The sequence below is a fragment of the Convolutriloba macropyga genome, chromosome 1 (assembly GCF_964194025.1).
Source record: "Convolutriloba macropyga chromosome 1, txConMacr16.3, whole genome shotgun sequence".
NCBI lineage: Eukaryota > Metazoa > Xenacoelomorpha > Acoela > Convolutidae > Convolutriloba > Convolutriloba macropyga.
Window position 1 is genome coordinate 4,805,794 of NC_134468.1, and position 21,917 is coordinate 4,827,710.

Sequence of the window (21,917 nt, forward strand, 5' to 3'; positions counted from 1 at the left end):
GAACAAACTCTGAAAAAGAAACCTGTAATGGTCATTTGGAACTCTCTCACCCACACAGAAATGTGCTCAAAATTTTATGCTACTACTTCTACTACTACTGTAATATCCGTGCACTGTAATATCGTTTGCACCCCCGCTCTCGTTTGCACCTCGTTGAGAATAATGACTTGGTCGTTATATACTAAACAATAAATTATATAACGTATTAGTAGTAGTAGTAGTAATTGGGATTCGGCCAGGAGATATCTTCATTATATTGTGGACACATAAACAGTATAACTCATGGTTACGAGGGGGGGATGTGCGAACCCCCCCCCCCCCATCGTTCGCACATCCCCCCCCCCCCGTTATCGTTCGCACAACGCCCCCCCCCCCCGTTATCGTTCGCACAACCCCCTCTCTCTGTTCTCGTTTGCACCCCCGCTCTCGTTCGCACCCCCGCTCTCGTTCGCCCCCCCCCCTCCCATTTTTTTAAAAATTATCTAATTCAACTATCCTGTAAATTTGAGAACCGCCCAATTGTTTGGGCCCAATTTCAGGACGATTTGATCGCAGGTAATGCCAATCCTGGACGCCCCTGGCCAACCTTCAGGCTGTTCAGGAGGGTCCGAGACGTCGTGAATTTTCACGGAAGAACCTCTAAAGAGTCCGGATGAAAATAGAGGTTTCGGGGGGGTGGGGGTATTAGCGGGTGATAGCGGGGGGGGGGGGTAATGCAGTTTACCTCTACCCCGGACAGTCTGTAGAGTGCTGTATTCTCCACTATTCAGTTTCACAATAATCGTTATCCCGTTTCTATTTACTTTGCCCCCCCCGCAAGTTTGATGGGCAAATATATTTTACACCCCCCCTCTCTCTCTCTCTCCTCCTAGGATCGTCTGAAAAAAGGATCGTCTGACAATTTCGCTGATTTTAAGTTACTTCACTATCTTTCACATAATCTCTGCTTCAATTGTATACAACTGCGTTTTGATTTAAGCGATCATCGATGAATTGAAAGGAGTTGATAGACCGAGTGAATTAATTACTATCAAGGGTCGAAAAGCTATCCGTCTTTTTTCAACTGTTCTTTGTAACGTGTCCTTAAACGAACGATTTTACTTGATTTTTGCCTGATCGTGCGACACGTCTGCAAAAATTTTCGATTTTCGAAAATTTCACTTTTACTATGATTTTACTCTGATCAGAAAAAAACAATCAACTAAGAATGCGCAGTGACAATTCATGAAAAAAATATTTCTGGGTTTTGTCTGCTCATAATGCGAGGTAAATTTACCCTTAGGTCACTCTGATTCAGGACTGATTTAACGTTTTACCATTGAATTGTAATGAATCAGTACTGAAATGCTCTGACACGAGGCTCCGGGAAATCACTGTCTCGCTCAATTAATCAGATCTCTACTGTAAATCTCTAAATTCTTCTGTAAAAATCATTTTGTTATACCCTTGTTTTGATAATTTATTTTCCTAGCTTAGTTAAAAACGCTTTTATGCCTCCTGCAAAAGTTCATATACCAGCATGGGAATGTTTCCATGTTTCTTTTTCGTGTCTAAAAATATGTTGATTTTCTTCAGAGGTTTTTTTCGGAAGTCAAAAAATGTCGAGACGAACTTTGTTGAATTTTTGTTTGCTATTATAGATTATAAAGTATCTTCTCTCAAAATATTTGAACGCTGCCAAGTGCTATTTTATGCTTTTTGTGTTGCCTTGCTTTTTTTTGGTCTCTTGTCATGAGTTTGACTTCTTCATGTTTTCTTTCTTAACAAACTTCGTCGAAATATAGTGTCACTTTTCTTTGGTTTGTTTTTCTTTTTTTTTCACAAAGATTTTCTTAAAAGCCAATTATCCATATAACTGGCGAATTGCTCTCGAAGGGTAGTTTTTGGCCTAGAGGTAAAAAACTACAAATTTCCTACTGTTGTTGATATTTGCTTTCAGTTTTTAAGTGTTGTTGAGTTCAAAAGCCAACTTCTGAAGTCTCAACTTATCGGTCCCTCAAAATGTCAAACAGGAGTCAAAGCGTCTGAACAAAGAAAAAATAGAAGAATCAATTTCTCAACTGACATTTAAAAACGCGCGGCGCAGTTCAATTGAAGTTTGTGAATTAATTATGAAGCTCTCCTTATTTTTCCATTAATTATTGATTGAAATTCATGGTGGTACCGCAGCTATTCGGTGCCGCTCTGTCGCTTTCAATTTCTCACTCAATAAATGTTTGTTCTCAGTTGCATTAAACTATCAATTAAATTGATGCTCTTTTCAAAGCGAGCACTAGACAGAGGCTGCAGCAATTGAGCCCCTGGCGATGAATTAATTATGATAAAAAGTGGCAAAAGGGGGCGGCATTTTCGAGTGCATAAGTACTTAAACTACCATTTTACAGTACATACTGAATTATGTGCAATATTGATGAAGAAATGAATAAACAAGGATTTTTGCAGACAAATTGATGTTTTTTCGCATAGTTTGCGCACAATTGTTTCCATCCAATTTGCATGATTTTTTTACAATTCTTCAATTGGTGTCAGCAAATTTACGCGCACAAAAATGCACTGAATCGCATAGTTTGCGCACAATTGTTTCCATTCAATTTTCATGATTATTTTTCAATTCTTCACTTTGTGTCAGCAAATTTACGCGCACAAAAATGCACTGAATTATATGGAATGAGGTGCTCTTTGGGAAAAATCAGTCTGTTTGTTGTATAATTCATTATGCTTAGTAACGAATTTCACAGAAAAATTACGAAACTTAGTATAATAATAATTAATCAATTAGTTCTCGAGTTTATCCGTTGCTTGCATTTATAAATTTACAAACAACAAAACAAATCTCGAAAGGACATCAAAAGGTCACTAGACCTGTCAAGTTATGCCTTTTAATTCTTCTCAAAGTCAACTTAATTGGTAACTCAAACCCCCTCAAATCAATTTTTACCCTGGTAAAACCCTTTTTAATAAACCTTGAGAAAATGCAACTCGATAAACATTCAAGTAAATGTAGTATACCTTGATTGGAAACTAGATTTTCAGGCATGGCAAGGAAATATCAAGACATGCTCTTAATACTATAATTAAGTATTAGTCATGGCATAGCCGCTAGCGCATAAAATTGTAAAAACTAAACCGAACTATAAAACAAAAATTAGCAAGAAATTATAATTGGCTCTTCAAAGATTTGAGATCAAAAAATGCTTTTGATCTACCCTGATGGCTCTTGTCAAATAAGACACACCTATCGGGGTAATTTCGCAGAAGCCCTATTTATAAAAAGTATGACTGGTATTCACAGTAGAATATTTACTTCTCAAACCTAAAAAGGAACTTTTTGTGGTCTCTCTTGATAATACCTTATATGAAGACTAATCAAACAATTTATGTTAGGTGTTTTAGGTTCTCGACAAGATATTCGAAATTTTGTCGGGAGCTCCAGACCAATATGCATGTATTTAGCACCTTGCATTTTTGACGCATTTTCATGTGAATTCGATTCGTTTGATAAATATGAGTAGATTCGCATTTCACTTAAAATGAACAAGCATTTTCACTCTTGGATTAAAGCTTTCTTTAACAAGTTTAAATAAAAAATACTTAAATATAATTCAGATAACAGTCTTCCTTCTCAGTCGAAATGTGAGTTTTTTTTTCAATCCGATTTTTTTTTGTAATCCAGGGATTTTTATACATTCATTTACTCATTAGTAAATTTTGCTATTCTAAGTTGTGAAAACGGTGATTAATGTGAGCCAGATAGTGCAAAAAGTTCTTTTTCAAAGACCGACTTAATTTCTGATAATGCTTGCCGGCCGCATCGCAACAGTAATTTTTGGAATCTGTTAGATTTTCACGATCAATACCCTAAAATGATCAATACCCATTTTAGGGTATTGATGATGAAAATCTAACAGATTCCAAAAATTACTGTTGCGATGCGGCCGGCAAGCATTATCAGATATTAAGTCGGTCTTTGAAAAAGAACTTTTTGCACTATCTGGCTCACATTAATCACCGTTTTCACAACTTAGAATAGCAAAATTTACGTATGAGTAAATGAATGTATGAAAATCCCTGGATTACAAAAAAAATCGGATTGAAAAAAACTCACATTTCGACTGAGAAGGAAGACTGTTATCTGAATTATGTTTAAGTATTTTTTATTTAAACTTTTTAAAGAAAGCTTTAATCCAAGAGTGAAAATGCTTGTTCATTTTAAGTGAAATGCGAATCTACTCATATTTATCAAACGAATCGAATTCACAGGAAAATGCGTCAAAAATGCAAGGTGCTAAATACATGCATATTGGTCTGGAGCTCCCGACAAAATTTCGAATATCTTGTCGAGAACTCAAGACACCTAACATAAATTGTTTGATTAGTCTTCATATAAGGTATTATCAAGAGAGACCACAAAAAGTTCCTTTTTAGGTTTGAGAAGTAAATATTCCACTGTGAATACCAGTCATACTTTTTATAAATAGAGCTTCTGCGAAATTACCCCGAATGGTGTGTCATATTTGACAAGAGACATCAGGGTAGATCAAAAGCATTTTTTGATCTCAAATCTTTGAAGAGCCAATTATAATTTCTTGCTAAATTTTGTTTTATAGTTTGTTTTAGTTTTTACAATTTTATGCGCTAGCGGCTATGCCATGACTAATACTTAATTAAAGTTTTAAGAGCATGTCTTGGTATTTCCTTGCCATGCCTGAAAATCTAGTTTCCAATGAAGGTATACTACATTTACTCAGATTGCCCAAACATGGGAAACTGGTAAGGTCGTATTACGGCACCGTATAAATCTGAGATAAAAACCGTATTAAGATCTTGTTAGGTTTTCTACGGCCCGTAGTATGGCTAGATTACCGAGTTATCTTATTAAGGTTGTATCATGATTATTAAGAAGTCGTACTATGGTCGCACCAAGTTTAATCAAGTGCCTTAAAGCCAGACAATATTATAACAGCTGTCGTAAAACTCTCTATTCAAGTTAAAAACTAACTTTCATAGATTTTTTCGGTATGACTTTTGTGGTTTTTCCTCCTCCTTTTTCATTCCGGGCTTGGGACTGGCAGTGACGGAGTTACTGAAATAATTATTGGAGAAGTTAAAACAATATTTTTAAGTTTCCTTCTTAACAGTGAAGAGCAATTAAGCCGAAACAAATAAAAAACAAGGTTTATATATATATATATATATATATATATATATATAGAAGGTTGTCGGAAAATTTTCTCAAAATGAATTAAAGGTTTCTACGGAAATTTTTCCTGTGTTTATTCTGGGCTTGGGGCTGGCAGTGGCTGAGTTTTTGAAATACCTTATGGGAGGGTCGCTTTTAGGAAGTCAGGCTTCACAAAATTATACTTGACGAATTTGGGCATGGTGCCGTAAAAAAATTTTACGACCTTGTACTGCACTGTACTGAGTTTCATAAGTGTTCTACGGCACTGTATAAGTCTTATTAATGTTTCAAAATTTCTTCTAAGGTGGGTTGTTATCACTATCCAAGGTTGTTAAACATGGTTTGTTATCATATACTCCAAACTAATGAATTTACAACTTTCTTCTTAAGTAAACGAGCTATACTGACAAAATGCTCAATTCCAGATATTTGGTAAAATTATTGTTTCAAAATCTTATAACCTGTATTCTGAATGAAATCATTCAGTTCTAAAGATCGAGCAGATGGTTTTTGATTGGAGCGGCAAAGTGCGCTGTTGTATTCTAATTCGAATACTAATTATGTAGAGGAAACATGAATTTTTCAAAAAAAGTCGTATTGCTGTTTTTTGCGTTTCTCAGAAAATAAAACTATAATAAAATGACGAAATTAAAAAAAACGAATTCTTTTATAGTTAAGACCCATTTTTGCTACTTTACAAGACTTGATGCAATTTGTTGATTAAGCTCTGGCTACAGAGTACCCTGGCACCACTCAATTGAAACACTTTCAAATCCTTTTCCCAACTTTCCCAAAATTTCATCTTGGAAGGCGACTATTTTGACAGACCACTGTCCCCTGAGTTTTCAGTCCAGACACCAATGCTGGCTACACAAAGCAGCAAAAATTAAATTCTTTCAGCTTAAAAATTCGAATAGAGAGAGCTTTATGGTGACAGAATTTTCTGTTATTTTCGTTCAAATGATTGTTCGAATTTATTGCTGCTCAAAAACTCCTGGAAATTAGGAAATGGTTTTCCAAAATTTGAAATTTAAACTAACAGCTGAAAAATTCGTGAAATTTGAGAAATTTTCTCGAAAACTAAAAGTTTAAATAAATTGCTCAGAAAATCTTTTAATTTTCCCTGCCTTTTCTTCCAGAAGATCTGGCTTCTTTATTGCATGGACTCTTAAAGATACCCTTTTTTCCATCTTAGAATTTTTAAATTTTTGATACTGATTGATATTCTCATGTTAAGGACTGTTTTAATGCTTAATTTTAAAAAAAAAACATTGAAAAAATTGCTAAATAAATCTTTGAAAACTGACCCGACAGATAAGTGTCTGCAGTGTTTTTTGCTTTTTTCTGCAACAACAAAGAGATAATGAGAGAGATAATTTTTAGTGTCAGATTAGAATACTGGGGTATTAATTATGCAAATCGGATTTTATGCTGATAGATGAATACGTATGTCTGCGTTCATGCGTAGACGTAATTGGGCGGAGAAGCTAGGACGAGGGAGGATAAAACTGAGGGGGAGGGCGGGGCGTAGTGAAGGTGGGGGGGGGGGGGGGGGGGGGTAAAGGGGTCGAAGAGATTAGAATAGGGGAGGAGTTTATGAGTGGTCTGTTGTCTCAAGGGTAATAATATTGATACTTTTAAATCATTCAGCCCTCCAATTCAACCCTTCCCTCTCTGTCTGTCTTCATGCGTATAATAATAGGTAATCAGCACCTCCAGCGTCTATCAAGACAATTGTAACAATACAGACCATTATACCAACCGCTGCGAACATGTGAAACAAATTACAGTTCATAGCTTCTGATGTAAGTGTGATGAAATTTAGTAGTTGAGCTTTATGATGGGTACGGTGAATTTCAAAGAGAAATTTGAGGCCATTTCAAATAATAACTCTATAGCCCAACTGAACAATGTTGCATCAGCCCAATTGGTGTATTATCTAACTCCATTGACTGATAAATGAATGGAGCATAGAGGTCTCGTAATCTAGTGTTTATAGATCCGCGGCCAGGCGTGCTGCCGTTGCAGTAAAGACTTGCTGAAGTAGCAACTTTCTTAGCCTTCTATATCACTAGCTCGGTTATAACAATGTTAACTATAATAATTCTTCCTAAGATCCCGGGTCGAGGTGTCACCGCCATTCAACGTAAAATTATGTAGGATAAGCGCTGAATGCGGGAAATTTTATAAGATAAGCGTTGAATGCGGTGAAAAAAAAACTTTATTGCCTGGTAGCGGTGAAATTACATAATTTCACCGCTGATTTTAGCGTTAAATTTACATAAATTCAGCGCTCTGAAAGATGTGTCCAAATTATGTGAGATAAGCGGTAATGTCGATGAAATTGCATAATTTCACCGCATATAAAAAAAGTGTTAGAAATGTGTGAGATCAGCAGTGAATGCGGTGAAATTAATAGGGAGTAAGGGAGGAATTATAAGACTGAAGCCCCCTCCCCTTAATCTTACATCTTTTTTTTCTAAGCGGTGAATTTATATAATTTCACCACTAGAGTAAGCGGTGATCTTACAAAAAAATTAACGCATTTCACCGCTAAATTATGTAATTTGGCCACTAGAAAATGCAAATCTTACAAAAATTCATCGCGCATGTTTTACAGAAAGTAGAGTGAAATTGATTTATATTCAAAACAAAAATACTAGAAGCTAGTGAGAGATGGCACAGTTGAAGAAGAAGTGCACGACATGCAGGAGGTGAGAGTTTCGAACCCTTGTAAGGGCGGTGAAATGCGGTGAAATTTTGCAAGTTCACTGCGTACTATAGCGGTGAAATTACATATTTTCACCACATTTCACCGCAAAAATATGTAAGAAATTTGCGGTGAAAAAAACTTTTCAACGCTTATCTTACACATGTTTTCAATTTATCGTCGACCCGGGATGATAATTCAGACGCAAGATTAGTAAGAAACCGTTTTTTCTACTCTCGAGAATAGACAAAAAATAGTTACGGTCATTGTATTTTGCCTTTAAAAAATCAGAATTTCTTTGGTTTTCTGGAAATTACCCCTCGTACTGGTTACTGCATTACGATCTAATGGTACATGTTTTACTTGTTTCTATTTTTTGTTTACAATTTTGCTTTGTGTGAAAATTATTAAGAATCTACTGAAAGATTAAACCGTAAAGCGTTTACTCAAAAACTAGTTCTTTTAATTGCTGAGACATATTTAGATTTTCTTTGAAGCTGTTGCTTCTCTGTTTAAAATGAGAACTTGAAAATTTTTCGTCTCAGTCTTTTAACAGGTCAAAAAGTATGGACATGATTGGACAACAAACATGACTTTCAATCTTAAATCATAAAATATTAAAATTTTGATTAACTTTGTGAAAAACTAGCTAAAAATAATTTCTCATAATAAGTATGAAGTTTACCTAATATTTTTCGCTGAAAAAACGCTCCGACTTCTTTAGTGGAGACTTAATTTCAACCATAAAATAGAGCAATAAAAGATTGTGTCAAAAGATGCCTGCAAGTACACAAAATTTATTCTTATCTGTATATATAATAAAGAAAAAACAGTCAAAAATTCCAAACAATGTCTTAACATTGTTTCAAATTTTTCTAGAGATATCAATTATTTTTTTCTAGCCAATAACTTATTATTAAAAAAAATTAAATTGATAAATTCTTTCCTGTTTTGTAGGATAACTTAGAACTCCATTTTCTAATTAAGAGTTGATGAATTGGCGTTTTTGTCATCAAATAAACATTTTTCGACGGCTGTTACAATAAAGTTGCAAATATTTTTTTTGAGAAACTATGAATAGAAATTACGTTACGGAAAAAGCTATATCGATATATTTGTGACAACTATAAAAATGAAATTTTGAAACTCAGACCAGAAAACTAATCATATTTTTCCCTGCCATTCTAAGAGTCTACCAGAAAAACTGCAAAAAATAGTCCTTTGTCCGCTATAACTCAGAGCATCAAAATTTGCAATATTTTACTCAAGTGCCTCGCACATGATAAAAAATTGGTATGTGAGCTTACTCTTTACTTTTTTATCCACAAAAAATTTAGGCGTTTTTGTTGGGGATTGATACTTAAATATTGGCGACAACAGATGGCTTCGTTGGCCAGAACTAATAAGACCAAATGGAAACGAAAAGCGTCTTCGTTAGGTTTCTACAAATAGAATTACCAAACTTAGCTTTGTTCAAATGCAGTCAAAATCTATCTAGATATGCTTGCAATGTCGAACTAACCAGAAGCGCTAATTGATCTAAATAAAGCATTGGTTTGCTTATCAAATAGCCACTAGCAATTTTTTTCCGTAGCTGATTCAGAAATATTTGGAATAGATCTTATTATTTGAGCTATTTGCTCTTGAAATTCAATTTTACAATCAGTTTTGTGTTAAAAAAACAGTCAATTGGGATAATAGAGCGCTCGATTTGCAAATCCTATTAAAAATGTTGTTCTGTAGGAAAAAAATTATGATGTGAGAACTGGTGTCTTGAGATACTTTACGATGAGGTGACCGTCCTAGAGAATGTAGGTGACCGTCCCAGGCATGCTTCCGTTGCAGTAAAGAATGGCTGACGTAGCAACTTTCTTAGTCTTGTATAACATTAGATCGGTTATAACAAAGTTAACTGTAATAAATCTTCCTAAGATGAAAATTCATACGCAAGATTAGTAAGAATTCATTTTTCTACCCTGGAGTACAGACAAAAAAGAGTTACGTTCATTTTATTTTGCCTTTGAAAATTGAGAGTTTTTTGATTTTCTGGAAATTACTTCTCGTACTGGTCAGTGCACTAAGATCTATTAATATGCATTTTACTTGCTTCTGTTTTTGTTAAAAATTTTGCTTTGTGTGAAAATTATAAAAAGATCTATTTAAGGAACAAGCCGTAAAGCGTTTACTCAAAACTAGTTTCTTAAATTGCTGAAACATAATTAGATTTTCCTTGAAGCTGTTGGTTCTCTGTTTAAAATGAGAATTTGAAAATTCTTCTCAAACTGACCTAAATTTTTCGTGTATTTGCATTGGAGATTCGATTTTACTATCCTTTTTGTGTTAGAAAAACAATCAATTGGGATAATAGCGTGCTCAATTTGGAAGTCCCGTTAAAAATATTGTTCTGTAGGAAAAAAATCAGGATGTGAGAATTTCTGTCTTGAGATTGTTACGAAGAGGTGACCATCGTAGGGAACCTTGTTTTAAGATCCATTTTTTTCGATCAAGGCAAAAAACCCTAGAGATTATTAGATCGTTGGGAAAATTGCATCCTATAGAAATCATAATTTTTTTTCTGTTTAATAACTTCCATGAAAAATAGCATTTACCTTTCCTGCAGTCTAAATTTAAATTGTACCCAAAATTGAGTTCGCGAACGTTGTTTCAAAAGAGCTCGAAATCAGGAATAATTTACGGTAAATTGAGAAATTTTCAGCTCATTAATGAGGTGAACTATATTTAAGTGTCGGGCATTACCAGATTTAATAGATGTAGAAAAATGCTAGCATTGGGTTGAATTAGTTTAGGAAAAGCAATAACACACCTTAATGACACCTTAACAAGTGGGATGGTAGGTGGGCTAAAACGGAAGAGAGAAATTGGGAATGGAATCCATTTTCACCCTCCTGACAACCTGATTATTATTAACTCAGTAAACTGTAGTTCGGACAATTTTATTCAAATTTTCGACATATAGCAACGTATAGTAAAGCAACAACGTATAATTGTAACGTACAAGCATTAGCGATGATCATAGCAACAAGTGAAAGCTTAGACGGCAAGATTTTTTCGATGCTCTTTTACTGGTTTTTTGTCTGATGTTATTGACGTCAAATCAGTTCGTATTCAACCGGCAATTGTCTAGAAAACCTAAAAATATTAAGCCGAAAACCACCTCAATCGGTACATATCGTGGTTCTATTTACTTAAAATTAGGTTAATTGAACTTTTTCGGAACTTTCTATGTATATTAGAACGTTTTATACGCATTTAAATTCGAATCTAAATACTCAATTCTGATTGGTTAAAATTCGTTCTTTATTTACTGCGTAACATCCTCCGGCCCGGAAGAAGATGTTGGGAAAACTGGTACAAGTTTTACAAGCGGGCGGACAAGTGAACCGGTCGACGTACGTATAACGGCGGAGCGCGCGACGCTATCGGAGCCGTAACGGAGTTCCACAATCCGAGCGGTTGGGTAGTAACCCCTAGGGTTGGTTTCTTCAACTATCCAAACCAAGTCACCGGTCTTAAGGTGTTGCTCGGCAGGCGTCTGCCACTTAGAGCGTCGGTTCAGCGTCGGTACGTACTCTCTGATCCAACGGGACCAGATGGCATTAGCGTTCGACTGCGCACGGGCGTAACGTTTACGATGGTGGAACTCATTGTTGCCGACAACAGACGGAATACCGGTAGAGTGTTCTCCTAAAAGAAAATGGTTGGGCGTTAAAGCGTTCAAATCGCACGGATCGGCGCTTACGGGTGTTAAAGGACGCGAATTGAGAGCATTCTCCACGAGACAAAAGGTAGTATGCAGTGCCTCATCCGTGAGGCGACGCGTGCCAAGAATAGTATACAACACGCGTTTGAAGCTGCGTACCAACCTCTCCCAGATACCCCCTTGATGTGGTGCGGTGGGTGGATTGAACCTCCACTTTATACCTTTGTGAGCGAGCTCAGCTGCAATGTTGACAACGTTCCACTTTTCAATACTTTCTCGGAGGTCTTTCTCCGCTCCAATAAAGTTAGTGCCATTGTTCGACCAAATCATGGCAGGTGTACCTCTACGTGACACAAACCGCTCAACTCCCATAAAACAAGAACTGGTGTCCATGGATGTAACTATCTCGACATGGACAGCGCGAGTAGTGAGACAGGTGAAGAGGAAGCCCCACCTTTTCTCAGTAGTACGGCGGACAGTAACATAGAATGGCCCAAAGTAGTCAACGCCAGTGTTCGTGAAGGGAGGAGACTGGTAAGCAAGTCTCTCCTTAGGTAAGTCAGACATGATTGGTTGCATAGTTACAGCTTGGAATTCTCGGCATCTCAGGCAGTGTGCTTTGATGGAACGCAAGGATGATCTTAGTTGCAGTACTGTGTAGTGTTCCTGCACAATTGATCTCAGGTATTCAACGCCCTGATGGTAATGCTTTACGTGCGTGTGTTCAAGGAACAGTTTTACAAACGGATGACGTGCATCTAAGATGATTGGGTGCTTTACGTTAAACCCAACTTCAATTAACCGCTTGATGCGGCCCGAGGAACGGATTAGCCCATTTGGACTAGTAAACGGTGAATGTGGAGCAATTCGGCTACTCCGTTTAACGAATTTATTGTCAATGAGATCTTTTCTTTCGGCTTCAAAAGACTCTCCTTGCACTAAATACTGTAGATGACGCTCGGCTTCGTCAAGCTCAGTAGGGTCGGTAATGCTACCATCGGGGTTACGGTAGCCGGCATGTTTCGGCAAAAGCCGGAGAACGTATGCGGCAATGCGCAAGTACTTTTGATAAGAACTAAACTTATCAAATGGGAATAACGACGGAACGGGAGTTGTCTGTTTTTTAACAGATGTAGCGAGAGAGACAGTGTCTTCTATGATGACTGCTTGGTTGACGCCAAGTTTGATGTTATTAATGACGTCTTTGTTCGGTACGAAATGGAAACTTGAGTTAGATAAGAAATGTGGACCATTGACCCAACTGCTTAGTTGCAAAACCTCAGCGGACATTCCACGCGTGCCAGCGTCAGCTGGATTATTCTTAGTTGCGACGTGGTTCCATTGGTCAACGCTGGTATACTCCAAAATTTCACAAACGCGGTTTGCGACAAAGATTGGTTGCTTTTCATTAGAGTTTATCCACTGAAGAACGGTCGTGCTGTCTGTCCACATGAATACTTGGTTAACAGTTACAGTAAGTGCCTGAATAATTTCGTTTTTCAGCCGAGCGGCAAGTAGAGCTGCTTGCAATTCCAGTTTAGGGACAGTCATTACTTTCATTGGCGCCACGCGCGCTTTCCCCAAAACAAACGCAAGCTCTGTTTTTATCTTGCCCGTAGGAGTTGTTACTCGGGCTCGAAGGAATGCGACGGCACTAAAAATATCCTGGGAACTGTCACCGAACATATGCAACTCTATATTATCAAAGGGTCCACTAAAGTAACTTCGAGGAATTTTGATGTTTTCAAGCTTTGGTAAGTCCGCACTCCAGACCAAAAATCTTTGAACCATGTCCGGTGGGAGCTCGTTGTCCCATTGTTGTCCTGTGATACGCCAGATGTCTTTTAGGAGCAGTCGCGCACCGACGGTAAACGGTGCGACAAGACCAATGGGGTCAAAGACTTTCGAGACAAGACTTAGGACCAAGCGTTGCGTGAGGGACTTGGTGATAGCGCAGCTTGTACCCCTACTCACAAGTAAAGTGTCATTAGTATGATCCCACTTTAACCCTAGCACATGCGATGAATCCTCCTGACATGAAACGATAACCTTGGGCTCAGTAGATTGATAGGAACCATCAATTCGGTCAGCCAGATTTGGTGCATTGCTTACGAACTTTGTAAGCTTGAACCCACCGAGATGGAGAAGATGTACCAATTCCTTCGATCTATTGAGGGCTTTCTCTGGAGACTCCACTGAGTCAAGGTAATCGTCCATGTAGAAGTTTTCGAGGACGGCTTTTGCAGCTTCGGGGTAAAACTTTGCATTATCTCTTGCAGTGCGTTGCAGTGCATAGTTGGCGCATGTGGGCGAGTCTTTAGCCCCGAAGTCTGTAAAACAACCCACCCAAAGAGCAAAGAAGGTCGTCGAGCACACTGTGCCCGACAAAAACAGAAGTGGAGCGCTGAATGCTATGCGCTCAACGCGGAGGGAGGCAAAGGACACACGGGAAGTCGGGCGAGCAACGCGCGACGAAACGGAGACGTTACGGACGGAAAGTTGAGCCAGCAACGCGCGACGCGACGGAAACGGGACAGACGAGAAGTCGAGCTAGCAATGCGCGACAGAACGGAAACGGGACGTGCGCGAAAACGAATGAAACGGGACGGTGGGAGAGAACGGGCGGGAAATGAGTTCGGAAAGAACTATGTTAGCAGACCACAGCAAAAACTCAAGCAAACAACCTAGCCGTAACACCAGAACAAACTTAAGTCACACCCTAGGAAGAAGGAGAGAAGCTACTGCAAGACAATCTAATATAGTTCATTATGGGGCTATAACGACAAATTTAACGAGAAATTAATTTACGGCAAAACAGTAGTACACTAAAAGGATGAAAAGGTCGAGAAATTTACTAGCCGTAACTCCAGAATAAACTTAAGTCACATCCTATCAAAACCCAAACCAAAACAAACAATCAGCATACTAACGGTATTAAACAAACTACAGCAAAACTGAATGAACTACAATAGTGTATTTGTAGACTAAGACAGTTGGAAAAGTCAAGAAACAATCCAGCCGTAACTCGAGAATAAACTTAAGTCACACCCTAGAAGGTAACAAGACCAAACCAACTTGCAATCATACAGGTACACACAAACATACAGCAGCAAAATCAAAATACTACAACAGGAGGGCTAGTAAATTAGTAAAGTTGAAAAGTCAAAGGACAATCCAGCCTTAACTTGAGAATAAACTTAAGTCACACCCTAGAAGGCTCTGAGACCTAAACAACAAAACAGCATACTAGCATACTCAACATACTACAGCAAAAACAACAACATTCTTCATCACATATGAAATACTACACGGAAATCCGTAAAAGTAGCGAAAAAAACGAAAGGCGAAGTTTTGGGAGAGCGACGTTATTGAAAAAAAGTAACACGGAAAACTGAAGAGCGAAAGGACGCGGGCAAAACGGTTCATAAACGATCGACAAGAAAAATCATGGGTTTTCGATAATTTTTTGCAGGCCGGAGTTTGTGAAAATTTTCACAACTTTTTTTTATGTTTAATGAGTTTCACTCAATTTACGAACCTTCTTGCTGGAAAATAGATGTTTTGACAAATTTGTCAAAATTTTATGCATTTGTCCAATTTTTTTTTCAAATTTTCGACATATAGCAACGTATAGTAAAGCAACAACGTATAATTGTAACGTACAAGCATTAGCGATGATCATAGCAACAAGTGAAAGCTTAGACGGCAAGATTTTTTCGATGCTCTTTTACTGGTTTTTTGTCTGATGTTATTGACGTCAAATCAGTTCGTATTCAACCGGCAATTGTCTAGAAAACCTAAAAATATTAAGCCGAAAACCACCTCAATCGGTACATATCGTGGTTCTATTTACTTAAAATTAGGTTAATTGAACTTTTTCGGAACTTTCTATGTATATTAGAACGTTTTATACGCATTTAAATTCGAATCTAAATACTCAATTCTGATTGGCTAAAATTCGTTCTTTATTTACTGCGTAACAATTATAACTACTCTATCCCACATCAGTCACATTTTTCCTTCTTACCTTTTCCATTCCCCGTTTTCACCCTCCTCTCGGGTGACAACTAAATCAACTTGAGACGAGGTGTGTGTGGAATGCATGGATAGATAATCAATCTAATTTTGACGTCCCATTCCATAAAAATATCATTTGCTTAGTAGATATATAGCAGGTTTCATCCCTTTTTTACTACTCCCCCCCCCCCCCCCCCGAGGATGAGGATGAAGGGTGCGATGGTATGCGCTAGAGATTTTCTCCCCGATTCGGTTCACTTGCTTTGTTAATATAGGGAGACCATTGCTCCTGTTTTTCCATTAGAACCACAAGCAGGTCGTGAAGCTGAAAGCGTATTGATGAAAGCATTCAAGCACGGCTGGTGTCCTTAAGTGCAAAAAGACCCGGAATTGAGGACAATTCATCAATGGTGGTTTAAAATAAACGTTTAGGTACAAAAATTGATGCTCAATAATTATGCTGAGAAAAAAAGCAGGACATTATTTGTCAAGTGTCGTGTCAATTTTGATCGCCACATTATCAGATTAAGCTAGGCGGAAGGTTGTTCAAAAATTTTTAGTTTGATGATTTCATGAGTTCAATCAAAAACTGAGAGCAGGAATAAACTTTTTTTTCTTAATTTGCTGCAAAAAAACAAGGCGAACCGGTAATGTGCGCTTGAACATAATGTTCCAACCCCTTAAATGGTTTTAAAATCATAACAATGTAAAAATATGTTTTTACCTGGATGCAGATCTACAGAGCAGCTTCCAAAGCCAAAATATAATTGTTCAAACCCACCTTAGTGGCGGAGGAACTAAACTGGATTTTTCTTCGGTCAGTTTTGACCGACCAGTATATTCATCGTACAGAATTGTGAGTGGTATCATTAGAAAACCCGTCCAGCGCGGAATATATAGGTAATAAATTTTTTATTTCGCTTCTTCCCAAGGTGTAAGCAACGTTTAGAGTGTTTTGACCCTTTGAATGATTTCCGTTGTTTCAGTTCACATCGTCCGTATTTTTTCTCAAGTTTTCCGTCAACTTTACTCAAAATAAGTTAATATTGATAATGATAGTAATTTTGTATTTTCCTTTGTAAAGAGGATTATTGCTGAATTGTTTGACACAAATTTGGCGGAAATTTTTATATCCAAAATGGCACCAAATACGCTTCTTTACCCCACTTTTGTTTAAAACCCGAGTACAACAAAAAATGCTGACACAATCCCATTTAACTCCTATGCCGATTTTTGTTAATTCAATGCGATAATTATTCATAAGTCACCAATTCTTTCTGTTATACAGGCTTTTAGTGCCAAAATATATATTTCACTAATCACTGGAACAATATCGTGATTTTTGAAGTTAATCAGCAACGGCACATCTAGAGTTGGTCGAATTGAGAACTTTTGCTGTCTTTATTTTCAAAATCTTGAGCTATTTTTGTTTTTTTTATATTACTTACTGATCACGTTTATTTCAAATCAAGACCGGGTCACTCAGTTATCCATTTACGTGTAAACTCGGCCGAATGAGAATGTTTTATATTTTCACTAAAGAACTCATGGTTTTCATTGCTTCACTACTGTGTTTCGACAAAATTGTTTGTGAAATTTTGAGCTCTGCTTATTTTCATTGTCGTGTTGTATGACTTATTGTCACTAACAATAGGTCCTATTGGTCTCCTAATAAGTTACAGAATAATGGGTTTAGTGCTTTTTACTTGAAAGATTATGATCAATACGACCCTTTAAATTAATTGTTTTCGAGCGAAAGCAATGGTTTTTTGAACTCTCCCACATTTTATCTTATTTCTGACATCACGTAGCTTAGTGTCAGCGAAGTAAGTCACAATAATGTCTGATCACATACAATTCTAAGTGCTTTGGAAGATGGCACAACTACAAATATAAGTTTATAGAGAATAGATTCTGGCTTTATCTTCTTCGACGCCATTTCCTTCCAAAATTTAACTGAGTTCTTGATTTTGATTTATTCAACGTTCTTGTTTTAATTATATGACTAGATAGTGAAAGTTCTAAAAAATTTGTAGAGGTATAGACGAACCTTTTTGTCGAATTCAGTTGATACCAAATGGTTTTCTTAATGTTAAATTTATTTCTTTACAAGAATTGTAATTCTAAACCTTTTTTTAAAATTTGTTCTGTGTTCTACTTTGTCTACCCGTTGCATGATCTCCTTAAGGTCAGGACCTGTATCTTCTCAACTGAACTGCAAGTCTTTTGCTCAGTTTAGGTTTAACCTGATGTTATTTTGTTATTTCTATTGAGTGCCTCTTTGTCAGATTTTGGGTTAATGTAAAAAACTTTTTTTGTTGGATTTTGATGTTTAATTATTTAATGTTTTTTCTTTGCCTTGTTTCGTAGTCTCGTTAATGACAAGTCTCATGGTCTCTTCAATGCGACTTTAAACGATTCCTTCTTTGGTTTGATTTTAAAGCGTTTTTAGTTTTACACAAAAATTCTTTTTATACAGAGGTGTTTTTACCGAGGTTACCTGAATAGCTCCAAAGAGTCCAAAGAGCTGAGTAACGCTGAAAAGTTACTCTGTATTGGTTTTGCGTAATTTTCAAGCTGACATATGGCATAAAATTTAAGATTGTTCCTGAGTTATATAGTTTTTCACGCTTGATTAAAGTCGTGTCCAACGTTTTATTTCTCAAACATTTCAGAGGAAAAATCCTAAAGTAAAAAACTCCTAAGCGTCCTTTTGGTGTTTTGCAGTAATGCTACAATTTCACTTAAATCACTTCACTCATTTGTAATTTGTGATGTTATTTAAGTTCAACAGCCTATTAACAGGCTTGTTGATCACACTTTGAAATTTTGCTTTGCTCTTTTTTATTGAACACTTTAGAGGTAATTCTCATAAGTGTTATCTATGAACTGGCTCTAGTATCTAAGCTAGAAAACCTCGAAAAATTCCCCCACCCACTCTACTTTGCAGCACCAACCCCTAATACCCCCGCACCCTACCTCCACCCACTCAATCTCCCTCAACCACAGATCCCACCTTCCATCTGTAACACCGCACGCTCGACCCGACCCCCCCCCCCCTGATACCTCTGCTCCCGCCCCATCCCCTCTCATTAAGGTTACTCTAGCTTCTTTACGCCTCAGCTAGTTAGTGACAAAGCCAACTGTTGTCCGCCAGTTGGTTAGGAGCAAACTCGCCCGACGTTAGTTGGTTATGTTATCGTTCTTCACGTTTGATGGCAATCCGCGTCAGAGTATTTTCCTGTTCAAATTTTTTCAGAGCAAAGAACTCAATCATAAGGTTGGTTTTGCGTTTGTGTAAAGCATTATTTGAATAAACCGGTGAACTGTAAAACTCAATGATTCCTAGAATTGAAATTGCGCGCAAATAAAGGCAATTAATGAATTCTTTCTTCTTATCGGAAGACGTCTCAAAGCGCTCTCAATAAATCGGAGGAATCATTCGTTATGTGAAAAGTGATTTAAGTTCAAAAACCTCGTGTCCAGACAAAACAGTCCCAGACAAAACAGTCCCAGACAAAACAGTCCCAAATTGCAAAATATTCCCAGACAAAACAGTCCCAGACAAAACAGTCCCAAGAAACCAGACAAAACAGTCCCAGACAAAATAGTCCCAAATAAAATGTACCCAATGCCATTATACCCAATGTACTTTGAAATGTTCGTTCAATAATCCGACAGCAAATTAGCAGTCGCTATTACCTGTTTGTTTTAACATACTTAATGGCCATGGCCATGCCTCAGCGGCCCGTGGGACTTGATATGAAACTATCACAACCGAACATGGGATTAAATTATATCCGCTTGTTAAATCATACGTGTGAGAGCTATTGGGACTATTTTGTCTGGGACTGTTTTGTCTGGTTTCTTGGGACTATTTTGTCTGGGACTGTTTTTGTCTGGGAATATTTTGCTATTTGGGACTGTTTTGTCCGGGACTGTTTTGTCTGGGACTGTTTTGTCTGTTCACCCACAAACCTATTTGGATTAACAGGTCTGTTGTTCACATTTAGAAAAATTGCTTCACTCATTTATAGTGAACACTTTAGAGCTAATTGTCATTGACGTTAGCTTTGAACTGGTTCATGTATCCCACTCTTTTTTTAATCAATTTTGCACGCCGCATTTTTTTTTTTCGTTTTTTTTGTGTGATGAAATATGTCGAAGGACTATTTGAAGTATACGCCCACCTCCCGCTCAATGATCAGATGTATTCGGCAACTAAAAATTTGCCGCCGATGAGCAGCAATAAAAATATTATTTAGACGACCTGCACGAAATGTTCATCATTAAAAATGAAATTTCGTAATTTCGTTTGAGTTATGAATTTTTCGGATACCCGTATTTTAAGTTGCCCCTGGCGGGCCGGTGGGGCGCTTCGCGGCTTCGCCGCGATAACCGGCCCGCTATTTCCGGATTACATCCCACAGCGGATGAGAAGCATGGCCATGGACAGCGGTCTGCTGAGGCCCGTACCCACTAGATGTCTAAAAATTGACGCATTTTTGTTTCTTTGGTGCATTGGAATACATTATGTACTATAATACTACGCGCAGTATTGATTGTAACGGCTGACAATGTACTATTTCTGATAGATTACATAACTATTACATAACTTTTCTGTCGGCTTGCTTGCCTATCGGCTTACTTTGCATTTGCCCTTTTTTTAATAGCCCCCCCCCCCCCCCCCCCCCCCCATTCACATACACAAAATGATATTAATTTGGTATAATTCACTCATAGTATATTTTTTGTGTTAATTAGGGCAAAAGGTGGCTATACATTATTTGCTCACTAAACGGGGGTTGTATAATGACAGAGACCCGAAAAAACTGTTTCATAAAAATTATTCAGATTTTGGTTAAATGTTTGACCGACTATTTCCTAAGATTAATTAGCGTTGCTCGAAGTAAAAGTCTATTTATTCAAAACAAACTTGACTGGAGAGATAGCGCCGCGATTGAAAATACCAATTTTAGGTTCTGTGTTTTTAGAACGTTTGAGAGGAACAATTTCACGACTTTGTTACAATTTTTTAAAATCAATTTTGTTGACTTTTTGTGCATTGAATCTTAAAGAAATGCTTCAGTTTGCTATACTTTGTATAAACTCAGTAAAATAACTGTTTTTCGATGCTCTTTTACTGGTTTTTTGTCTGATGTCATTGACGTCAAAATCAGTTCGTATTCAATCGGCAATTGTCTAGAAAACCTAAAAATATTAAGTCGAAAACCAGCTTAATCGATACATATAGTGGTTATAAAAACATAAAATTAGGTTAAATGAACTTTTTCGGAACTTTCTACGTATTTTAGAACGTATTTAAATCTTATTTGGAACGATTTATATGCACATTTGAATACTCGATTCTGATTGGCTAATAATATCTCGCTTACTTATTTACTTCGTAACACTTTGCTCGCTTTTTTGACAGAGATCAGAGGGAGAGTTGATAGCGGACTATTTCTGCGCAGAGATGACAATCATAGCATCGTGTACTAACCCGATAGTGTTCATTGTCATGTCCCCTCCCCTGAAGAAGCGACTGAATGCAATGTGTCAGTGTCTGAAACACTGTGGATGTTGTGTCATACTCTGCAAACAGGCCAGTTGCTGTGGACAACCCAGAGATAATGAAGATGTCTCGGCCAACCCCAACAACTTCCAACTTAGACCCACAACTGGCAAGGAGGAGGAAGAACCGGCGACGCATGTGGCTCTAATGTCTACTATTTAACTAAAGACTTAATCACTTCCCGTTACCCCCTCCCCCCCCCCCCCCCCCCCCCCCCTCCACGAGTTTATCTTGTGCATAATTTGCGACCCCAGGCGCACGTGCACGTTTTACTCTCACCCGGGTCGAGGTTTTCTGGAAAAAATAATGTAAGAATTGCGGTGAATAGCGGTGAGTTTTTGTAAGATTTCGATTCTAAGATTTGCGAAATCTTTCTTTTCTTTCCACCGCATTCAGCGCTAAAAATGGCAATTCTTACATCTTTTCACCGCATTCACCGCAAATCTTACATTTTTTTAGCGATTTTTAGCGTTGACACCTCGACCCAGGCAAGACATTGCTATTGCTGAATATTTACTGCTCGAGCGTGTATAACTTATCGATTAATAATGAAGGACAAGATTTGATGGAACAACAAGTAATCGAGATGTACTTGTCCTAGCTATTAGTGGTTTTTCAAAATTTGCGAATACGATCGAAGATTATGCTATTAATACTTTTGTAAGAATTGTACTTTTCTTACTTATACTTTTGTTACTTATACTTCTTATTT

The 21,917-nt window shown here is 37.4% G+C and overlaps 1 protein-coding gene across 1 annotated transcript in view; it reads left to right on the top strand.

Annotated features, from left to right (window-relative positions):
• LOC142344869 (uncharacterized) overlaps window positions 1–21,397 on the top strand; it is an 85,025-nt gene extending 63,628 nt beyond the window's left edge. Inside the window, exon 5 of the mRNA XM_075396908.1 lies at window positions 21,065–21,397. Coding sequence (XP_075253023.1) covers window positions 21,065–21,367 — 303 coding nt within the window. The 3' untranslated portion in view covers window positions 21,368–21,397. The remainder of the gene's footprint in view (window positions 1–21,064) is intronic.
• Window positions 21,398–21,917: the final 520 nt, after the last annotated feature.